The sequence below is a fragment of the Terrapene carolina genome, unplaced genomic scaffold (genome assembly GCF_002925995.2).
Source record: "Terrapene carolina triunguis isolate 2854851 unplaced genomic scaffold, T_m_triunguis-2.0 Scaffold132, whole genome shotgun sequence".
Lineage (NCBI taxonomy): Eukaryota > Metazoa > Chordata > Testudines > Emydidae > Terrapene > Terrapene triunguis.
Genome location: NW_020664483.1, coordinates 10,408,284 through 10,425,740, shown reverse-complemented (window position 1 = coordinate 10,425,740; position 17,457 = coordinate 10,408,284). Strand labels below are relative to the sequence as shown.

Below are 17,457 nucleotides of genomic sequence, written 5' to 3'. Positions count from 1 at the left end.
GCCGCGGCCGCTCGGGATCTCCCCCTCCCTCCCAGGTTTGAGAGCCTGGGAGGGAGGGCGAGCAGCGGCGCGCGAGCGGCAGCAGCGGAGGTGAGCTAGGGCGGCCGGGACACATTTTTAGGGGCGGCATTCTGGCGCCAGCCATGCCGCCCCTAAAAATGTGCTGCCCCAAGCACCAGCTTGTTTTGCTGGTGCCTAGAGCCGGCCCTGCCTGAGAGCTACTTTTGCAAAGACTCCAACTCCCTACGCTCTGGGCCTTCGTTGAGAAGGTAATAGTCAATCAAGACATAAGTCAATCAAGAGATATCATCACATACCGTCAAATGGTGAAATGTATGTCAGTCTAAGACATGTCATATCTTAGATGGAGAACAGTGAAATACCTTCAAAATAATTAGACAATGCGCAGCTTTTAAAATTATTATTATTTTTGCAAAACATCAATAGAAAGAGAAAGAAGAGTTTTGATTTTTTAAAAATTCTATACACTCATTTAGTGTACGGAGAAGCTGGCTCCAAATTAAGGCCAGGATTCAATTTAAAGCTACCTATGGCAAGTTCACTGAAAGGAAGAAATTTCTCCCTTGCAACATCTACAGCAAGTAGCCAGATTGAATAGTTTAAAACGTACCCTCCATATAATGTTAGTGTAGTTTGTTTGCCTACCAGGCACATTTCAGTACTTACCCTATTTTACCAGGCATATAAAGGAGCAAGGGGACGACAGGGGAATCATCATTTCCATATACAATGAAACCCATTTCGTGCAGTCTCCGCCGGAAGTATCTTGTGTTTTCTCCTAGCTGGCGCACTCTCTGAAGCCCTGAAATGAGACAGTCATGAAATCAGTCAGGGCACAGATCCCAATGGGGCTTCTCTCCAGGAAAAACAAACAACCAAACAAACAAAACAGGGACGTGTAAGTTTCAGAACCATTTAGCTATCCATGAGATCTTTACGTAGCTATTGGAGCCACAAGAAAAATATTTAGTGAGTCCAGCTGTTCAAGCCACATAAATACAGAGGCACATACTGAATTTATGTAACAACAGTGCAACTCCACTGATTTCTGCTGAATTATGCCTGACCAACATTGGCATGAAATGAAACTCAAACCTAACGTATTCAAACACAAACGCCTAAAGCCAGGAGTATTCTCTCTCTGTCTCGCTGGACATAGATTATAGTGCATAATATAGTTTAAAAGGACATGCTGGATGAAATATACTCAATGGTAGCAGGGGTGGTCTGGTATGACAGTATCTGGTATACATCCATCCAATTCTATGATTGTTCTTCCCTGATTAAAAATTTCCTGCTATATCCTTGTGCTGGCAAGATGTGCAAATTCAATTCAAAATAGTTGCAGAGATTTTTCAATCATAACCTATTTTCACAGGCTCTTGTTCAAGGAAACCCGATTCCACATGTCCCATGTCCGAATCGCACTGCAAATTCAGAGACCAGGTTCAGGTTCTCATGGGTTTGCACCTGTACACATGAGCTGGCCAAGAACAGAAGTGACACTAGTAGCCATGGAAGAACGAAAGCAGAATTCATCTTACTGCATTTGAGTACCATCCCTTCTGGAAGACAGAGATGTGTCCATAGGCAGAGGCTGCTCACTTCCTACGCCTCTATCACCCTCCCTTGCTAGCCTAGAGCTAGTGAAACATTTCTGGCTAAAATATTGCGCCCACCATTCTTTTGAAAACAATGCTGAGGTAACCATTTTTTCCACACATGCATCTTGAGGTCTTCTTCTCACCCACCTCACAATTAAGTGCACAGGCACAGACTTTCTAATGTGGCAGGGGGTGCCTAACCCCTCGCTCTGCCCCAGGTCCCGCCCCACCCCTTCCTCTAAGGCCCCTCCCCCACTCCACTTCTTCCCCTCCCCCAGCGCGCCACGCCCTCGCTCCTCCCCCTCCCTCCCAAAGCCTCCTGCATGCTGCAAAACAGCTGACTGTGGCATGTGGGAGGTGTGGGGAGGGAGGGGGAGGCACTGATCAGCAGGGCCTGCCGGCAGGTGGCAAACACTGGCAGGCTGGGGGAGCTGATAGGGGGCTGCTGGTGGGTGCTCAGCACCCACCATTTTTTCCCCATGGGTGCTCCGGCGCCTATGATTAAGCGTACATATTTATAAGACGAGCCAAATAAAAATGTTTTGCAATAGAAAATACAGAGATAGGGAAGGGGAAACCATTTTTAAAAAAAATCCTTCAAAATCTTTACTTTGGAAAAAGGCAAACGAGTCCCATACAAATGCAGTTCCACATGCACCGTAAACAAAAAGGGGAAAGGAATACCTGTTATCAAACTACCTACAAGAGTGTAACATGAAAGCATTACATAAAGTCTCGGGCAGTGGTTAATAGTTCAGAGGAACACAGGAACTGCCAGACTGGATTAGAGCCCAAAGGTCCATCTAGTCCAGTGTCCCATCTCGGACAGTGTCCAGCACCATTCTGCCATCAGGTCCGAAGAGGGGTGGCGCGGGTTTTTTTGAAAAGCTACGTGTGAGGACAAGAGGGGAGAAAGCTGCCTTCTAATTAGCCATCTCTCTCACTGCCCCGCCTCCTCTGGGGTGGAGCAACCAGGGCCGGTGCAAGGAAGTTTTGCGCCCTAGGCGAAACTTCCACCTTGCGCCCCCCCCCAGCCCTGCGGCAGCTCCATGCCATCCCTCCGCCCTGAGGCGCCCTCCCCGCCCTGAGGCACCCCCCCCGCAGCAGCTCCCCACCCCAGCTCACCTCTGCTCCGCCTCCTCCCCTAGCACGCCGCCCCCACTCTAAATCTCCTCCCCTCCCAGGCTTGTGGCGCCAAACAGCTGATTGGCGCCGCAAGCCTGGGAGGCGGGAGAAGTGGAGCAGCAACCGCGCACTCGGGGAGGGGGTGTAGGAACGCTGTAAAAAAAAATTGGGGGCACCGCTTTTTGGCACCCCCAAATCTTGGCGCCCTAGGCAACCGCCTAGTTTGCCTTAATTGTAGCACTGGCCCTGGGAGCAACCAATCAGAGCTCAATCGCCCTCTCTTCCCCACTCCGTTCCTGTGTGAGCGACGGGTTGGCTCCTTTGCCCCTTCCTCTTCCCTCCCGCAGCTGGGGCGGGGAGAGGGGGAAGAGCCCCTGGAGCTCAAGGTGTGCCATGGCAGAGAAAAGGTTGGGAACCACTGCGGTGGAGGAAGTTGTAAGAACCCTGCAGTAGACAGATGTGGGGTAATCTGCCCCCCACGTAGGGTATCAGCCTGGTCTCTAATAGTTAGGGATTGCTTTAAGCCCTTATGCCCAAGCTTTAATATCCCTTCTACGTTTTGCTGCTAGTAATTATGATAATTCTGGATATTGCTGATATCCATATAAATATCTAATACATTTTTGGATCTTATTAACTTCTTGGCCTCAACAATGTCCCATGGCAAGGTCAGGGCCATCTGCTTCTGTAAATTGCTCCAGGGAAGCTCAAAAGAGAAAGAGCCAGTTCCATGGCACGCTTCCTCCTTTCTCTCAACTCACGGCAGGCAGCTGATCACTAGTTTGGAAGGGGCAGGCTGGGAGGCCAGATGAGCTCAACAGCATTCTCCCACCCTCAAGCCACAGGAGAAAGCAACATAAGCTACAACAAACAGAGCCTGTCCTCTGTGCTCCACTGGGAGAGAAGAGAGTGACAGGACCAGGAGTTGGCTGCCCAAGACAGTTACATAAGCGAAGTCAAGAATTCGGCCTATCAGATATTATCAGAGTTCAAGGATGACTTTTGATCATTGTAGATCATGTGAAATGATTAAAGACACTTCAAGAATATTTCAGATGTATTAATTTTCTTACTAAGTGACATCCAGGGATGTCTGCATGACAAGAAATTGCATTCATATAACGTTTTTAGTTGCTTTGGAAAGCACTTTTACTTGTATCAGTGTTGAACAGAAAACAGCAATACAGGTCAAACAAGTGTCTTGAAATTCATTCAGACATTTGAAATTTTACACAGTTGCTTTTATTTAATCTCACATATTACAGTCTATTAAAAATGATTTTCTACTCCTATTGTTTTGATGGCAGCCTAAGTTGAATGTATTTTTAAATAAATTGTTCTTTCCCCCGCTGTCAACCTTGCGAATAGATCAAACGCATACAACATGTAATGCATGTGTAGTTACACTAAGGATGTATATAAGCAGTTCCATCCAATTCTAGAATAGCTATACAAGTCATAACATTATGTATATTACCCACATTAATTTGGAAAGTAGAATCCCCAGCTGATGATCAGTTTACACCCTGAAGCAAGAGAACTGATAGACCTTGTCATTTTTTTAATGCTAGGTAGTGTAACAGATGCTCTTCCAATTCATATCATTGTATTTGTCCCAGTCATGTCCTGTAGCATTGATTATTACGAAATAATTATATGCTGAATTCGAAAGTATTTCCTTGTATCTGTTCTAAAATTTGTTGCCTTCCGACTGAGAGTGTCCATTTGTTTTTGTGGTATGGGAAAGGGGTAAATAGGAGTGTTTAGAATCATAGAATATCAGGGTTGGAAGGGACCTCAGGAGGTCATTCACCTTCACTATACTATGCTGCTCATTGTTTTACAGACCTCCACCATATGCTCTCGGTCTCATTTTTATTCTTTCCAAACTAAATAATCCCTGTCTTTTTACACTCTCCTTTACGCATCTTCTTCTAATACCTCTGATCTTTCCAGTTGCTACTTTCCTTCTGGTGATTCCAGTAATTGAGGAGATGGCATGATACCATGTTCCAAGATGTATAATACCATTGTAAAAGTATCCATGTGCTTTATTCCGTAAATACCAGTCATGCCCCCCTGGCATGTTTCTGGCTTGCTTGGCCCCTGTCCCCTGCAGCTGGGATGGCAGCAGGCAACCCCCCACCCCCCCGGGCCCTGCTGCCCGGGACAGGGGCTGAGTGAGCTGGAGCCTCCTTCCCCCCATGGCATGCTGGGCCCCTGTCCCCGGCAGCCTGGCTGCCACTGCCTCCCAGCCAGGCTCTCTCAGGCAGAAGTGGTTCCATCCCACTCCCCGCCCGGCTGCCAGAGAGAGCAGCGAATGTGCCGGGGGAAGGTGCAGGGAGAGAGGACAGAGCTCCTCTCCTTCCCTGCCCCCAGCAGGCCAATCTGGGGGAGCACTTGACCCTCCATACCTCCCCCCCCCCGACGTGTTGCCTTGATGTTTTCTGGAAAGGTAACGCCCAGTGTGTGGGAGCGGCTTATTTCATCCTGTGCACTGCTTTCCACTTGTCTGTTCTGATTTTCACCTGCCATTGTCAGAAGCTCTGGGACTTCTCACAACTCTCGCTAATTTTGACTGGGAAGTTGAGTGAAGACCACATAGAATCATAGAATATTAGGGTTGGAAGAGAGACCTCAGGAGGCCATCTAGTCCAATCCCCCGCTCAAAGCAGGACCAACACCAACATATAGTAGTACTGGTCCATGAGGCACTCCAGCATAAGGATCAGATTGTCCTTGGTTCTTGCACAGAGGGAGAGAAGAAGGATGAGTTGTGCAAGGGCCAGGGAGTACTGCAGTCACTGGGAGCATAGAGAATGCTCCTTCCATTTTGTCCCAGGTGCATGATCCACCTTAAAGGAGGCAGGGAGGAGACAAGGCCATGGAGCTGACTGGGAGGAGCAGTCTGTACCATCAAGTGAATGGTGTAGCTGTGTGATAAGGTACAATCCTTCCGGTGCGCCCCATGGGGCAGTGCATCTCCGTATCACACTCAACAGAGACCAGTGGCTTAATGCCACAGTCTAGCCCTTAATCCTTTTCCACTGTAAGAATTGCCCATGTTTTACCGCCTACATCTTAAACAGCCTATACTGCATGACAGGGCCTCGTCTCGCAACCCACGTTTCCTCAATAGCACTGCATGAAGGACTTTCAGTAACAGCTTCTGGTATGTGTAAACAAGTTGTGTCCATGAGTTCCTTTGTTGTATGCAGTGTTGTGGTAGCCATGTCGGTCCCAGGATATTAGAAAGACAAGGTGGATGAGGTAAAAATAAATAAACAAACAAACAAACAAATAAAAGAAATTACGTCACCCACCTTGTCTCTCCATGAGTTCCTTGCTCGATTATTTTGTGGGTGCTTTCAGAGAATACCTTTGCCACACTAATTTCTCCCCATCAATTTATACTCCCCTAAATTCTATATAACACAGTTTTCTCAGCAAGAAATCCCAGGACTCCTGGATTTACCCTTTCTATTTTTATTAAAAGTTGGCACCATAATTGGCCATCCTCCAGCCCTTTGCTTTAATAGTAGCCTAGATGTTCTACCCTTCAGTTCCTTTAGAACTCTGATGAGTGCCATCTGGAGATTTATTGCCATCTAATCAGCTTTTTCATTTTTGATACCTTTATCTCCAACAGTACTTCATCTTTATTACCTGTGAAGGATAATCACAAATAGACATTTCCCCCCCATTCCTGTCTTCCTGGTGGGGTGAAGACCGATGCAAAAAAATCCCACTTAGCTTCCTTGTTATTTCCTCCTTTATATCTAGCTAATCCTAGCTTCTTAATTCTGATGTACTTCATATATGTGTAATGTGTTTGGGTCAACAGCTTTAGCTCTTTGTGCTTCAAATTTCCTCAGAATCACAATTTTGTCTTTCCTTGTAGTAATGTCACTTGGACTGAATTTGCATTATTAAGAGGATTCCTTTTTTTTGCCCGAATGAACTTTTACAAACCTGGGGCTGAACTGTGGTATCCCATTCACAGGAAGGTGCAATTCATCACGTCCAGAAGGCCTGAACAAAGTTTATGTGCCACTCCAGTTCATTTACTCATATGACCAATCCCATGGGTTTCGCTGGGACTAACTGCATGAGCAAATGCTCACCAACGTAAGTAGAATTTCCATAGTTGGGCTCTTGCCATTCAACTGTTGCCCTATTCTTCCCTTGTTTTTGTTCTCAGGAATGCAGACTTTGTGACTCTAATCAGGTAATTCTTTAGCAGTCTCCATTCGGATTCTATGGATTTTCATTTCCTAACTTTCCCCTTCAGGCTGTATCTAACTTCCTCTTTAAAAAGAAAATAAAATCCTCTTTTCTTGAAAGGTACCATCGCAGTACTATCTCCTGGCATGGTCCCCTGCTGAGGTCATGTCAAATTGTATCCTTTTATGTCATTGGGCCAGATGAGGCAGTTAGAAAAAGAGCCATAGAATGGTGAAGAGTGTGGTAAGTTAAAAGTGATCTTCAAAATAAAAAAATGGGTTTCTACCCTTTTTGGTTTTAATGAGGCATAAAAAAAGATGTAAAGCGTTTTTATTTTCCAAGGTATTCTTTCCTGCTTGTTTTTTATCTTAGAAAAAAAGCAGGAATATCAAGCCTAATCTTCCTTCTTGAAGCTGGGGGACTCATTGGAGGACTGGAGAACTGGAGTGAACTTCCTCAGCCATCACTTAAAAGGGTAGTATTGCTGAATGTTTCAGAAAAAGAGCTCTTCTCCCAAGCCCTTGCCAGGAGTTAGAATGAACAAACTCAATCTCTCTCTCACCTATTCCTTATGTGGCCCTGTTATCATGATCATTCCATGTTGACAACATTTAATAATATAAAACCTGGATAAGCTCATTTGTCTCTAAAAGTCTCTTCCCCTCTCAGTTGCTCAAGTCCTCCAGCAAAAGCAGGGGAGTAGAGAATCAATATTTATGTTAAAAAAAGAAGCAGTGAAAAATCACTTATGTTTGAAAAACCTTTCAGTCCTTTCTACATCACAAGGAAGCAGATTTCTAGCAGATTTTGTTGCTTCCCGTATCTTTAACAGCCTGATTGCACAACCATGTTTCCAGTAAGAGGTCCACATCACATGCTTCATTACTTCATTTCTGTTTCTATAGATTCTACAGTGAATCCAGCTCTGGCTCATCCATAATTTTTATTCAGATAGTCTAGGAATTCTTTGTGGTTAGTACCATTGCTCCATTGCTGCAAGTGAACCTGTTTTGTATTTCCCCCCAGTAAATACAATAACCCATAGATTATTCTTATGTCACTAAAGCTTCAGAAATTCTGATCATGTCTCCCAATACAAAATATTTCAACTTCTCTCTTTTGTTTGTGAAGTGTACAGTATTGGTACTCTACATGAATAGTTTTTACTCTTAATACCTATTTTTATTTACTTCTTTCTGCTGACTCCATCCACTTACTGTATTGCTGTTCCTTGGTTCCCCATTCTCCAACCTGGTCCAGCTGTGATTACTGTGCTAACCCCTATTACTAGCTAGGTACTGAGCAGATTGCATTGTCAGACTACACTGCTCCTCAGCACCTGTTATCTTTCATTCTATTCCCTTTTGGTTAATGTGGGTATCACCACACCTATGCAAGCCCTGTTCCTCTAATCATTTCCTACTGCTTAATAAATTCTAGGTTTAGCTAAGATCTATTGCTTCATCCCTTTTGTATCTCATCTAGTCAAGACACTCTCCTGACAAGCTTCTGGCTGGGAAATTTATAGGGAAACTGGGACTTGCTCTATAGTGATCAGTGTTTTGTTGAACAAATTAAAAGATCCCATAAAACCACTGCACTTGTAACTCCATGCACAAAACTGCCCACGCAGACAACTGGTTAGTTACCGTTCCTGCCATTCAGTTTCAAACTTTCTGTGTAAGAAATCTGCTGGGTTAGTAGAGGCCACAAATAGTTTAACCATCTCTCCAGTGCTGCTAAAACAAAAACAGCTGTGCCAGAGCAAGGAAAACAAATGAAACACAAAAGCATCCTACTACAAAGCTTTCCAGTCTGTAATAAAAACAATAGTCTGTGGTATTTCCAAAAGTATTTTTGGTGTAGTAGCTCTCAAAAAACCCAGGAGGAAATATTGAGGGGCTCGGGCGGGGGACCACAGAATAGCTTGACTGAAATCTACAAAATGAAAGTTCTCCCTTCATTTAGTAACATGTTATTAGTACCTCTTAATGCATAGAAAGAACTGTGTGTGTGTCTTAAAGATTAAAAATAACTGTAGTATTTTAACCCTACCCAATCTAATACCTAAACTCTCAGTCCACCGCATTTGAAACTACTGACTTTTCAATGAGGGAAAGTTTTCATAGATGCAGATGTTGCTGGGGGATGTAGTTTAAGATGTCTCCTTTCTAGTCAGCTATTTACCACAACGCTGGAAAGAGAGTCTCAGCCATTCAAAAGTCCAGGCTTTTAAATATTTATCAAAACTATTGGATCATTGCATAGAGCTGACAAATAAAAAATATGTAACAATTTAAGGTGCAGGTAATATTCGTTCCCTATTAAGGGAAAAATCCCACCCCAGAGTGATGTGGCTATACTGACATAAGTTGGTAGAATAGCCTCAGACAAGCTCCTCAAAACTGAATATCCAACCACCCCAAATCTACATCCTTAGACAATTTGTAAGTGCGGAGGGAGTGTTCTCCTTTGGAGCATGCCCACAGGGCTCAATTCAGGACATTCAAATGCTGATGTAGGAATGCCTTTTAAAACAGTGACATCCCAGAACATTAGACTCAGAATGTTAACACCATTTTGCTGGGGGTGGAAAAAGCCTAGAAAAAGATCAGAAAATGGATGAATCTGAATAGTAAGGTGATCTCTGAGGGAGAGAATACTGGAAGAGGATGGGCAGGTGGGTGACCATTTCTTTACCAAGCCTCACCACTTTCCTTTCTGATGTTAAGTTTTTTGGTTACAGACCACCTACTTGCCTCATACACATTGTCATCTGATGTAGTACTGCTCCACTACTACCATATATAATCAGTTATTTATCTTGTATGCTACAGTGGTAGGTGCAGCAGAAAAACCTCGTTTGCAATTATATTTCAACGCTCCTTTTGTTTTCAGTTTTATGAGTCTCTTCAAGGGGAGGGATAGCTCAGTGGTTTGAGCATTGGCCTGCTAAACCTAGGGTTGTGAGTTCAATCCTTGAGGGGGCCACTTAGGGATCTGGGGCAAAAATCAGTACTTGGTCCTGCTAGTGAAGGCAGGGGGCTGGACTCGATGACCTTTCAAGGTCCCTTCCAGTTCTAGGAGATAGGATATCTCCATTAATTTATTTATTTAATACTAGATGTAAGGGGAGCTTTGGGTAAAGCACAGGCTTTCATTTGAAGGGCCTAATTTCCCTCCCACATACCTGACCCCAATTTCTTCCCCAGGCTTGCTGGCTCCCTTTGCCGGCTGGCTGAATTGAGGAGGCAAAGCCTACTCTTTTATTCCCCTGCCCATTTATTCCCCATCACATGTGGGAGGGGAGCAGTGGTGCTGTGGAGGCCGCTTAGGGTGACCAGACAGCAAGGGTGAAAAATCGGGACAGTGGGTGGGGAGTAATAGGAGCCTATATAAGAAAAAGACCCAAAAATCGGGACTGTCCCTATAAAATCGGGATATCTGGTCACCCTAAGGTTGCCACCCCACCTGCATTGTGACCTGGAATATGGGTAATCAGTGCAAAGGGACAGGAGGTGCCCAATGCCTTCTCATTGTCTTGAGTGAGCACATAAGGCAGCTCAGAGTTGAGCTCTCTGGGTACAAACCTGCTTTCACTGGAGTCCCGCAATGTGAGTGTTGAATTCAATAGCCTAACTGTCCGAGGACCAGATTCTTAGCTGGCGTAAATCATTGACTTCAATGGAAGTAGGCTGATTTACACAAGCAAATTATCTTACCCTCTGACTGCAAAATTATCATCCCTCTCAAGCAAAGTTTCTTTTACTCTTCCAAAGACATTTGTTTTTCACTTCTGAAAGCTTTTAACCAGCAAAGATTTTAGATGTGTCCAACTTCTGCACAACATTTTACCTTTGAACGCCACATGAAGGTTTTTAAACCTTGGAAATTCTTACTCAACATATTGAAACCAGGAACAAGCAACCTGTAGCCTTTAATGTTTATATCTCAGGTGTATGTTCACTGAAAGAGGGTTATTTTTCCTGAATCTGTTCCAGAGAAGATAATCCCGCTCTTTGTACTTTTCCTCAGCATACAGTGGGCTAAGCAAGACACAAATTCACCTGCTTTAATCTTCTCCAGCTGTTTTTTCATGGGGACTTTTTAGATAATTAGTCATCCAATCAAACTTCTACATACCAGTGTCAGACTGTCTCTTCAATCTATGTTCCTGAGATACAGAACTTTACTCCCCTGCCTTCCTCTAGTAACAACTAGATAGTAAAATGAAAACTTTAATAGGCTGCAAAATTATTTGAAAAACAATAGCTGTTCTTCTCCCCTAAACAGTTACAGATGGACTGATTTTCTTTCCTTCTCTGGTTCCACTATAGAAGTAACACATATGTACCTCCATGTGCACTAAATCACAAATAGAACATTATAAAACCAGGGTGCCTAAAGGAAACGAACTCTAAGATAACAGTTCTGTATAAAAACAACTTTGTTATGGATTAGGGAGAAGCAAAGGGATTTTCTTCTACACTAACACCATCTATAAACCAAATGATTTAGACTAATACTCCTGCTAAATAAGCCTTTAAGGACTAGAGTCAATCTAATTTTAACTGTGAATTGCTCTAATTTTAACTGTGAATTGCTGTAAAACACTTTTCAGAGAAAAAGCAATGGTAATTTTAAATAAAAGGACAGAGAAGAGGAGGAACTGTACAAAATGCTGTTGATTTTTTTATTGGCCAGGTATGTACAGGCACTTACACACAAATATTGATAATGCAGTATCATGTACACTAAAAGCACCTTGCATGAAAACAGGGAGAGAGGGACAAGCCCTTGCTGTGCATATTTATTACCAAACACAGGTGATTAATCACAAAGCATGTCAGTCCCTCAGCTGAAAGCCAGCCAGCACACATTGCACTACATCTGTAACATATTAGGTATTACTGAAATGCCAAGGATCTAAATGCATTTAGGAAAGGCAAGTCTCTCTTTTGTGTTCCTCAGACTGATTACCCACTGCCAATTGGAGTAATACGACAGCAGCAAGCTTCTTCTGGAACTGCCGGGGAATGGAAAGCTCTGCTATCTCTAGAATGAAGAAGGTACCCTGACGTGCCATGGAACGCTGTATTATTGCCTATTGTAAAAATGAGGTTTTGCTTACGAAACGCCAATTGCGAACCCCTTGCTCATGCTGAGTAATTCCTATTTCCTTGACTTCAGTACCACTACTGGAGGGAATAATTGCACACAAGTGTGTGCAAAGGAGTTCACAATCTGACTTCATAAGAATAACTGTGAGATTTATTTCCATGTTAGTCTGTGGATCTCTTTCACAACCCCTTTCTCTAATGCTTAATTTGAGACTAAGGGGAGATCATTATTGTGCGAGGGATTATCAAAAGCACCCAGCATTGGCCTCTGTCCAGGTACGCCGGAATGGGGGGAGGGGCGGGGGCCATGGCCCCATCACTTTTAAAAGGGGGAGGGCTATTCCCTCCCACTTTTTACCATCTATAAGGGTGAGTGACAGGGGAGAGGGCGTGGAGAGGTGCAAGCGGGGTGTGTGGTCTTGGGGGGGGGAAGAGGCAGAGCGGGGACAAGCCCTCGGGGGAAGGGGTGGTACAAGGGTGGGAGTTTGGGGAGAGGGGGCAGTGAGGGGGCAGGGCCTTGGGGAAAGAGGAGGCATGGGGGAAAGGGACAGTGCGGGGCCACAGTCACGCGCCAGTGGCCCTCCACTTTTAGGGAGCTTCTGCCACTCCTGTCTCTGTCCCAGTGGTGGAATGAATGGGGGGAAGCAGGGGTGACCGCACCTCTAGCAGCCATTAGGTGTATGCGTGGCGCCTTTTGCGGCATGGAGAGTGAGCCCGCCCTACACTCACACGGTAGCGGTGGCTCCTGGCCCATGGAACTAGGCTCAGCTTCCTGCTCTGGGCATTGCAGCATGGTGCACCAGGTCGCATAGTGCCCAGGTTGCAATGCCTGGAGGAGGGAGCTGGGTCTAGTCCTGCAGGACGGGAGCGCCTCTGCCAAGTGAGTGCAGGGCAGGTTTGCTCTCCAGCTCACCACCAATGACCCATCACCCCACCCCCTGCCCTCCAGTGGCAAAACCTCACTCCACCACTGCTCTATTCCCACTGATGTCAACAGAAAATCTTCCACTGACTTCAACAGGAGCAGCGTTACGCCACTGTTGAGTACTTTTGAAAGTCTTGCTCTATAAGCCTATTACTCAAGTTCCCTTGCTTGTTAGAATCAATAGCCCATTGTTCTCTATGGACGCAATTCTCCCACATATAGGGTGAGGAGTACCTTACTCTGCAGGTGGCGCCGTTGAAATCAGCACAATTACATTCAGGGTTTGTTCTGCTTCAGCTTGAGTACTGGTGGCAGAATCCAACCTGACTCATCATCTGCTGCTGAGAAAATGGCTATGATGCAAGGCCCTGATCCAGCCAGGCACTTAAGCATTTTAAGCACATCACACATGGGTAGTCTCATTGCATTTAATGAGAATATTCATAGGCTTAAAATTAAGCATATCCTTAAGTGTTCTGCTGGATCAAGACCTAAGAGAAGCTATTGCAGCTCATAATAAAAGACAAGAAGAAAATCTTAGGGATTTGACACTAATGTAGTTCATCATGGATGGCTCCAATCCTGCAAGCTGCTGTGAGTGGGTGCTGGGACCTGCCCACACAGAGCAGCTTGCAGCATTAAGGCCTCAGATTTTACAAGAGACACCGACAGCCATATTTAGTTTTACAAAACATGAAAGGCCAGATTTTCAAAAGGGCTCAGCTCCCATTTAGCACTGGAAGCTCAGCTGTCAGGAGCTGAGCTCCTTTGAAAATCTGGTGCCAATTGTGGGTGCTGAGCATTTTTGAAAATCTGGTCCTATGTTTTTACAAAACCCAAGACAAATGTAAATGTTTCCAGGGATTCATCGCCAATTTTTAAAATAAACCTTTAAAAAACAAAAACATATTCCCCTGCAGCTTTTGCAATCCAAATATGCCAGCTTTGATCTTGTACATGAGAACTCAATTCTGACTACAAACTACTAGTCCCATTTTCAATTTCCAAGCAGAGAGAGAAATTGTGATACAAACTTCAACCAAAGACCATAAATAGTGAAAGTCATTTGCATTTTAAAAATATCCTGTCTGTTTTAATAATCTCAGGTATTGTTTTGTAACATGCATGAGGACAGTAGCTTCTTAAGAATATATTTAAAAATTGACAGAGTTCCATAAAAGCATATAGGAAGGAATGCTACTTTATTGTTAATGAATTACCACGTATTAAATAGAAAAAATATGACTTTTTAAATGCTTCATTAGCAAGTTACATCACTACATTTTATTCTTCGTCAGTATGGAAACTGCTTTTGTTTGTTAGCAGTCTTAAATCTGTCCACTCAGTGGTTCTATTTTGTTACCTATCAAATTTAAGTGTAAAAATATGCTCGTGATATTCTCAATAAGAAGAAAAGGTCCAAGGTCACAGCTGGAAGGGGCTAGCATGGCTTTCTCAGGCCTAATCCTAATCGAGAAGCTCTGTCAGTGCCTTACAGGCAAGTACACATAGTATAAGCGATCATTAAAAATCAGACAAAGTCCAAGTATTCTGAGCCAAGTGCAGGCTCATCTAGGGGCTAAAACTGCTATGGCAGCTGTTGAGTTTCCCGAGGTATCTCCAGCGGTGTAATGAGAAGCCATGAAGAGAAGGTATAAAGAATATATATAGAATCCAAACTATAAAGTGAATGTCATGGGAACTTCTGCTTACCATATCCCATATGAATGAAGAAGGGTATATTTGAGATTAAAAGGCAATGCAAGTTTAAAAGGACTTAAAAAAACAAACAAACAAACAAACAAAAACCACCGCGAACTATCCTATAGAACTCACTGCTGCATGGTATTAGTGAGGAATATAGTTACAGCTGTGAAAGGTTCATACAGGGATTAGACACTTGTATTCTATTAACAATTGTATTATATGAACTACAATGGAACATTTGCAGTTACTCTATCTAGGATAAACATTGCAAATGCTATGAGTCCTCAAGCTTTAGTGCCTGAACTGACATATCGACTCAGGGAGAGGTTTGCTCTAATACTGAACAAATGGCTAGAGGCATTATGGAATTTTTCACCATTTTCTGAATCCTCTGGCACAGGCCATTGTGGAGGCAGAATACTTAACTACATGGACCATTAATTAGAGTGAGCCTGGCATTTCCTGGTTCGATTTGCTCAGTGAACAGGAGAAAACAAGGAAGAATGAAGGGTATGCAGTAATGTACTCATGGATTCTGTAAAACTGTTACAGGCCATCTAGTGTACATAAGATAGTCAAGAGATATTGGTGAAATGATCATGAAATGGTGCTTGATGGCTTCAGGACTCTATCACAAATTCTGTGCCAGGTATTCATTTGTAGATAAATTTTGGGGGAGACCTTGTATTTCCTGCATCTCTTTTTAGTTACGTAATGTGGGAGTTTTTGAATGATAAAATGGAACATCCCACTGAAAGTAAAACACATTTTGCCAGTGGGTTCACAGCTATTTGCTAACAGTAGAGGAATGGTGAGACTCAGGACTCCTGGGTTCTATTCCATGTTCTGAGAGGAGTATACCGTACTGTACTCCTGTCCCACCCAAGCCTGAAATCTTCTGCTCCTGCCCCTCCAATATATCCATGTCCCAGTTTTAGATCTTCCCTTCCCAACCCAACCTGCAACCCCTTCTTAGTCCCAGTCTTCCCCTTTATCCCAATGTCCTCCAACTCTATCCCCTTATCTCAGTCCACTACCTTCCCACCAAACTCTAACAAGTCTCTACAGAACATGTGAAATGGAGATGTTTCAGAGACTCACATTTGGGTGGATTTTCACAAAGATGGCAAAAGGCACAACCTTGACATCAGGATGACCTTGTGTCAAGTTTCAAAGCATGGAAGTGTTAGAGCTACTCAATGAAACATCTATACATTGTTTTGCCCATGTTAAATATTCTTACGTTTCCCTAACTTTATTGAGAGAAACAACAGAACTTTTTTTGTTGAAATAAATAAATAAAAAAATAAATTTGGCCATAGGCAGACACCTGGCATCCATGGAAAATTTCAGTCTGAAAGGTTGAAGTTTGGCAAAGTTATAAGGAACTGAAAACAGGGGCTTATCATGGAAACTGTTGGGCAACACTGACTGCAGATATCAATACCCGCAATGCCTTTAATTATTTATATATATTTTATATATAAAAATGAGGAGTCCTTGTGGCACCTTAGAGACTAACAACTTTATTTGGCATAAGATTTCATGGGCTAGAACCCACTTCATCACCACTAGTGCACACATGTATCTACTCATATCCTCCAGTCATGCATCCATTAATTAGATCTTGGGAATTCAAACCTTGTTTTCTTTTTCAACCAAGCATAATCTGCTAAAGCAAAATAACTGCAGAAAAAACAACAGCAAATCCATCATTTTGATACACGAGAAGGTAAACACAAACACTGGCTGCATTTCTGGGCTTTGATTACATCGAATGTGTAAGCACATGTCTCTTGCTCTACTCCAAGTCAGATGTTTACCAGATCAAGGCAGAGTTACTTTAACAACTAATGGAAGGCAGGGTGGAAGCCCTATAACTAACTTGGGAAATGTAAAACAAAACTGAGCAAAGCACTAGAAAATATACTACAGGGAATAACCTGGAAGTTGTAAGGGACTGACTAGTCACTAAATGATCAAATAGGTCTTACCCTGTCTGATTTCTGTACATCTATCATTCTAGGATCCAGTGATGAAGACAACTGTAAGAACGGGACAAATTTACTCATTTGCCACCAAGGTATTTCACTGTCTCTCTCTTTGTTAAGTTAACATGGAATAACTCACCAAGTTGTATTTTCTTTCCTTTTCAAAATACTTAATACATGTGCTGGCAGTTTTCCTAGAGATCTGAGAGTCAGCACCTCTCCACCTACAGGAATATCTGTCGGAGGGGAAACACTTTGTGGGGCTCTCCTTCTAGAGAGTCCCCCAAACCATTCTGTGGGGAATGGGAGCAGCTTTACTCCCATGCAATGAATTCTATTTTCACAATCCAGCAGACCCTCAGGGAGAGGCCATCCCTCCTCACTGGCTCTGGGGTTCCAGACTCATCTCCATTCCATGGTAACACACAACTCATTGAAACTTGCCTACTGGGGCCTCCTCTGCCACTGGGACCTACCCTGAAATGGAGGCTTCCCCAGTACAGAGGAGTCTGTGAAAAAGGTAATATGGCCTGCAGCCATGTTATCTTTCCTGGGTAATTGTCATAGGGCTCTTGGAATACCCATACCCACCTTTACCCATTCCTCATGAAGACCCCATTCTTCACAGAGTTTTCTGTGTGGTCCTTAATTTGGGGTTGGGAAGAGAAACGTGTGCATAGAGGTGGATTACTTAACCTTCTGCACGGGAGAGATAAACTCCATATGTCGATGGTGTCTTC

General features: G+C 43.7%; 1 protein-coding gene across 1 annotated transcript in view; it reads right to left on the bottom strand.

Moving 5' to 3' along the window:
• Window positions 1-17,457, bottom strand: part of SPTLC3 (serine palmitoyltransferase long chain base subunit 3) — a 125,174-nt gene that overhangs the window by 4,003 nt on the left and 103,714 nt on the right. Inside the window, exon 10 of the mRNA XM_026653225.1 lies at window positions 688-823. Coding sequence (XP_026509010.1) covers window positions 688-823 — 136 coding nt within the window. The remainder of the gene's footprint in view (window positions 1-687; window positions 824-17,457) is intronic.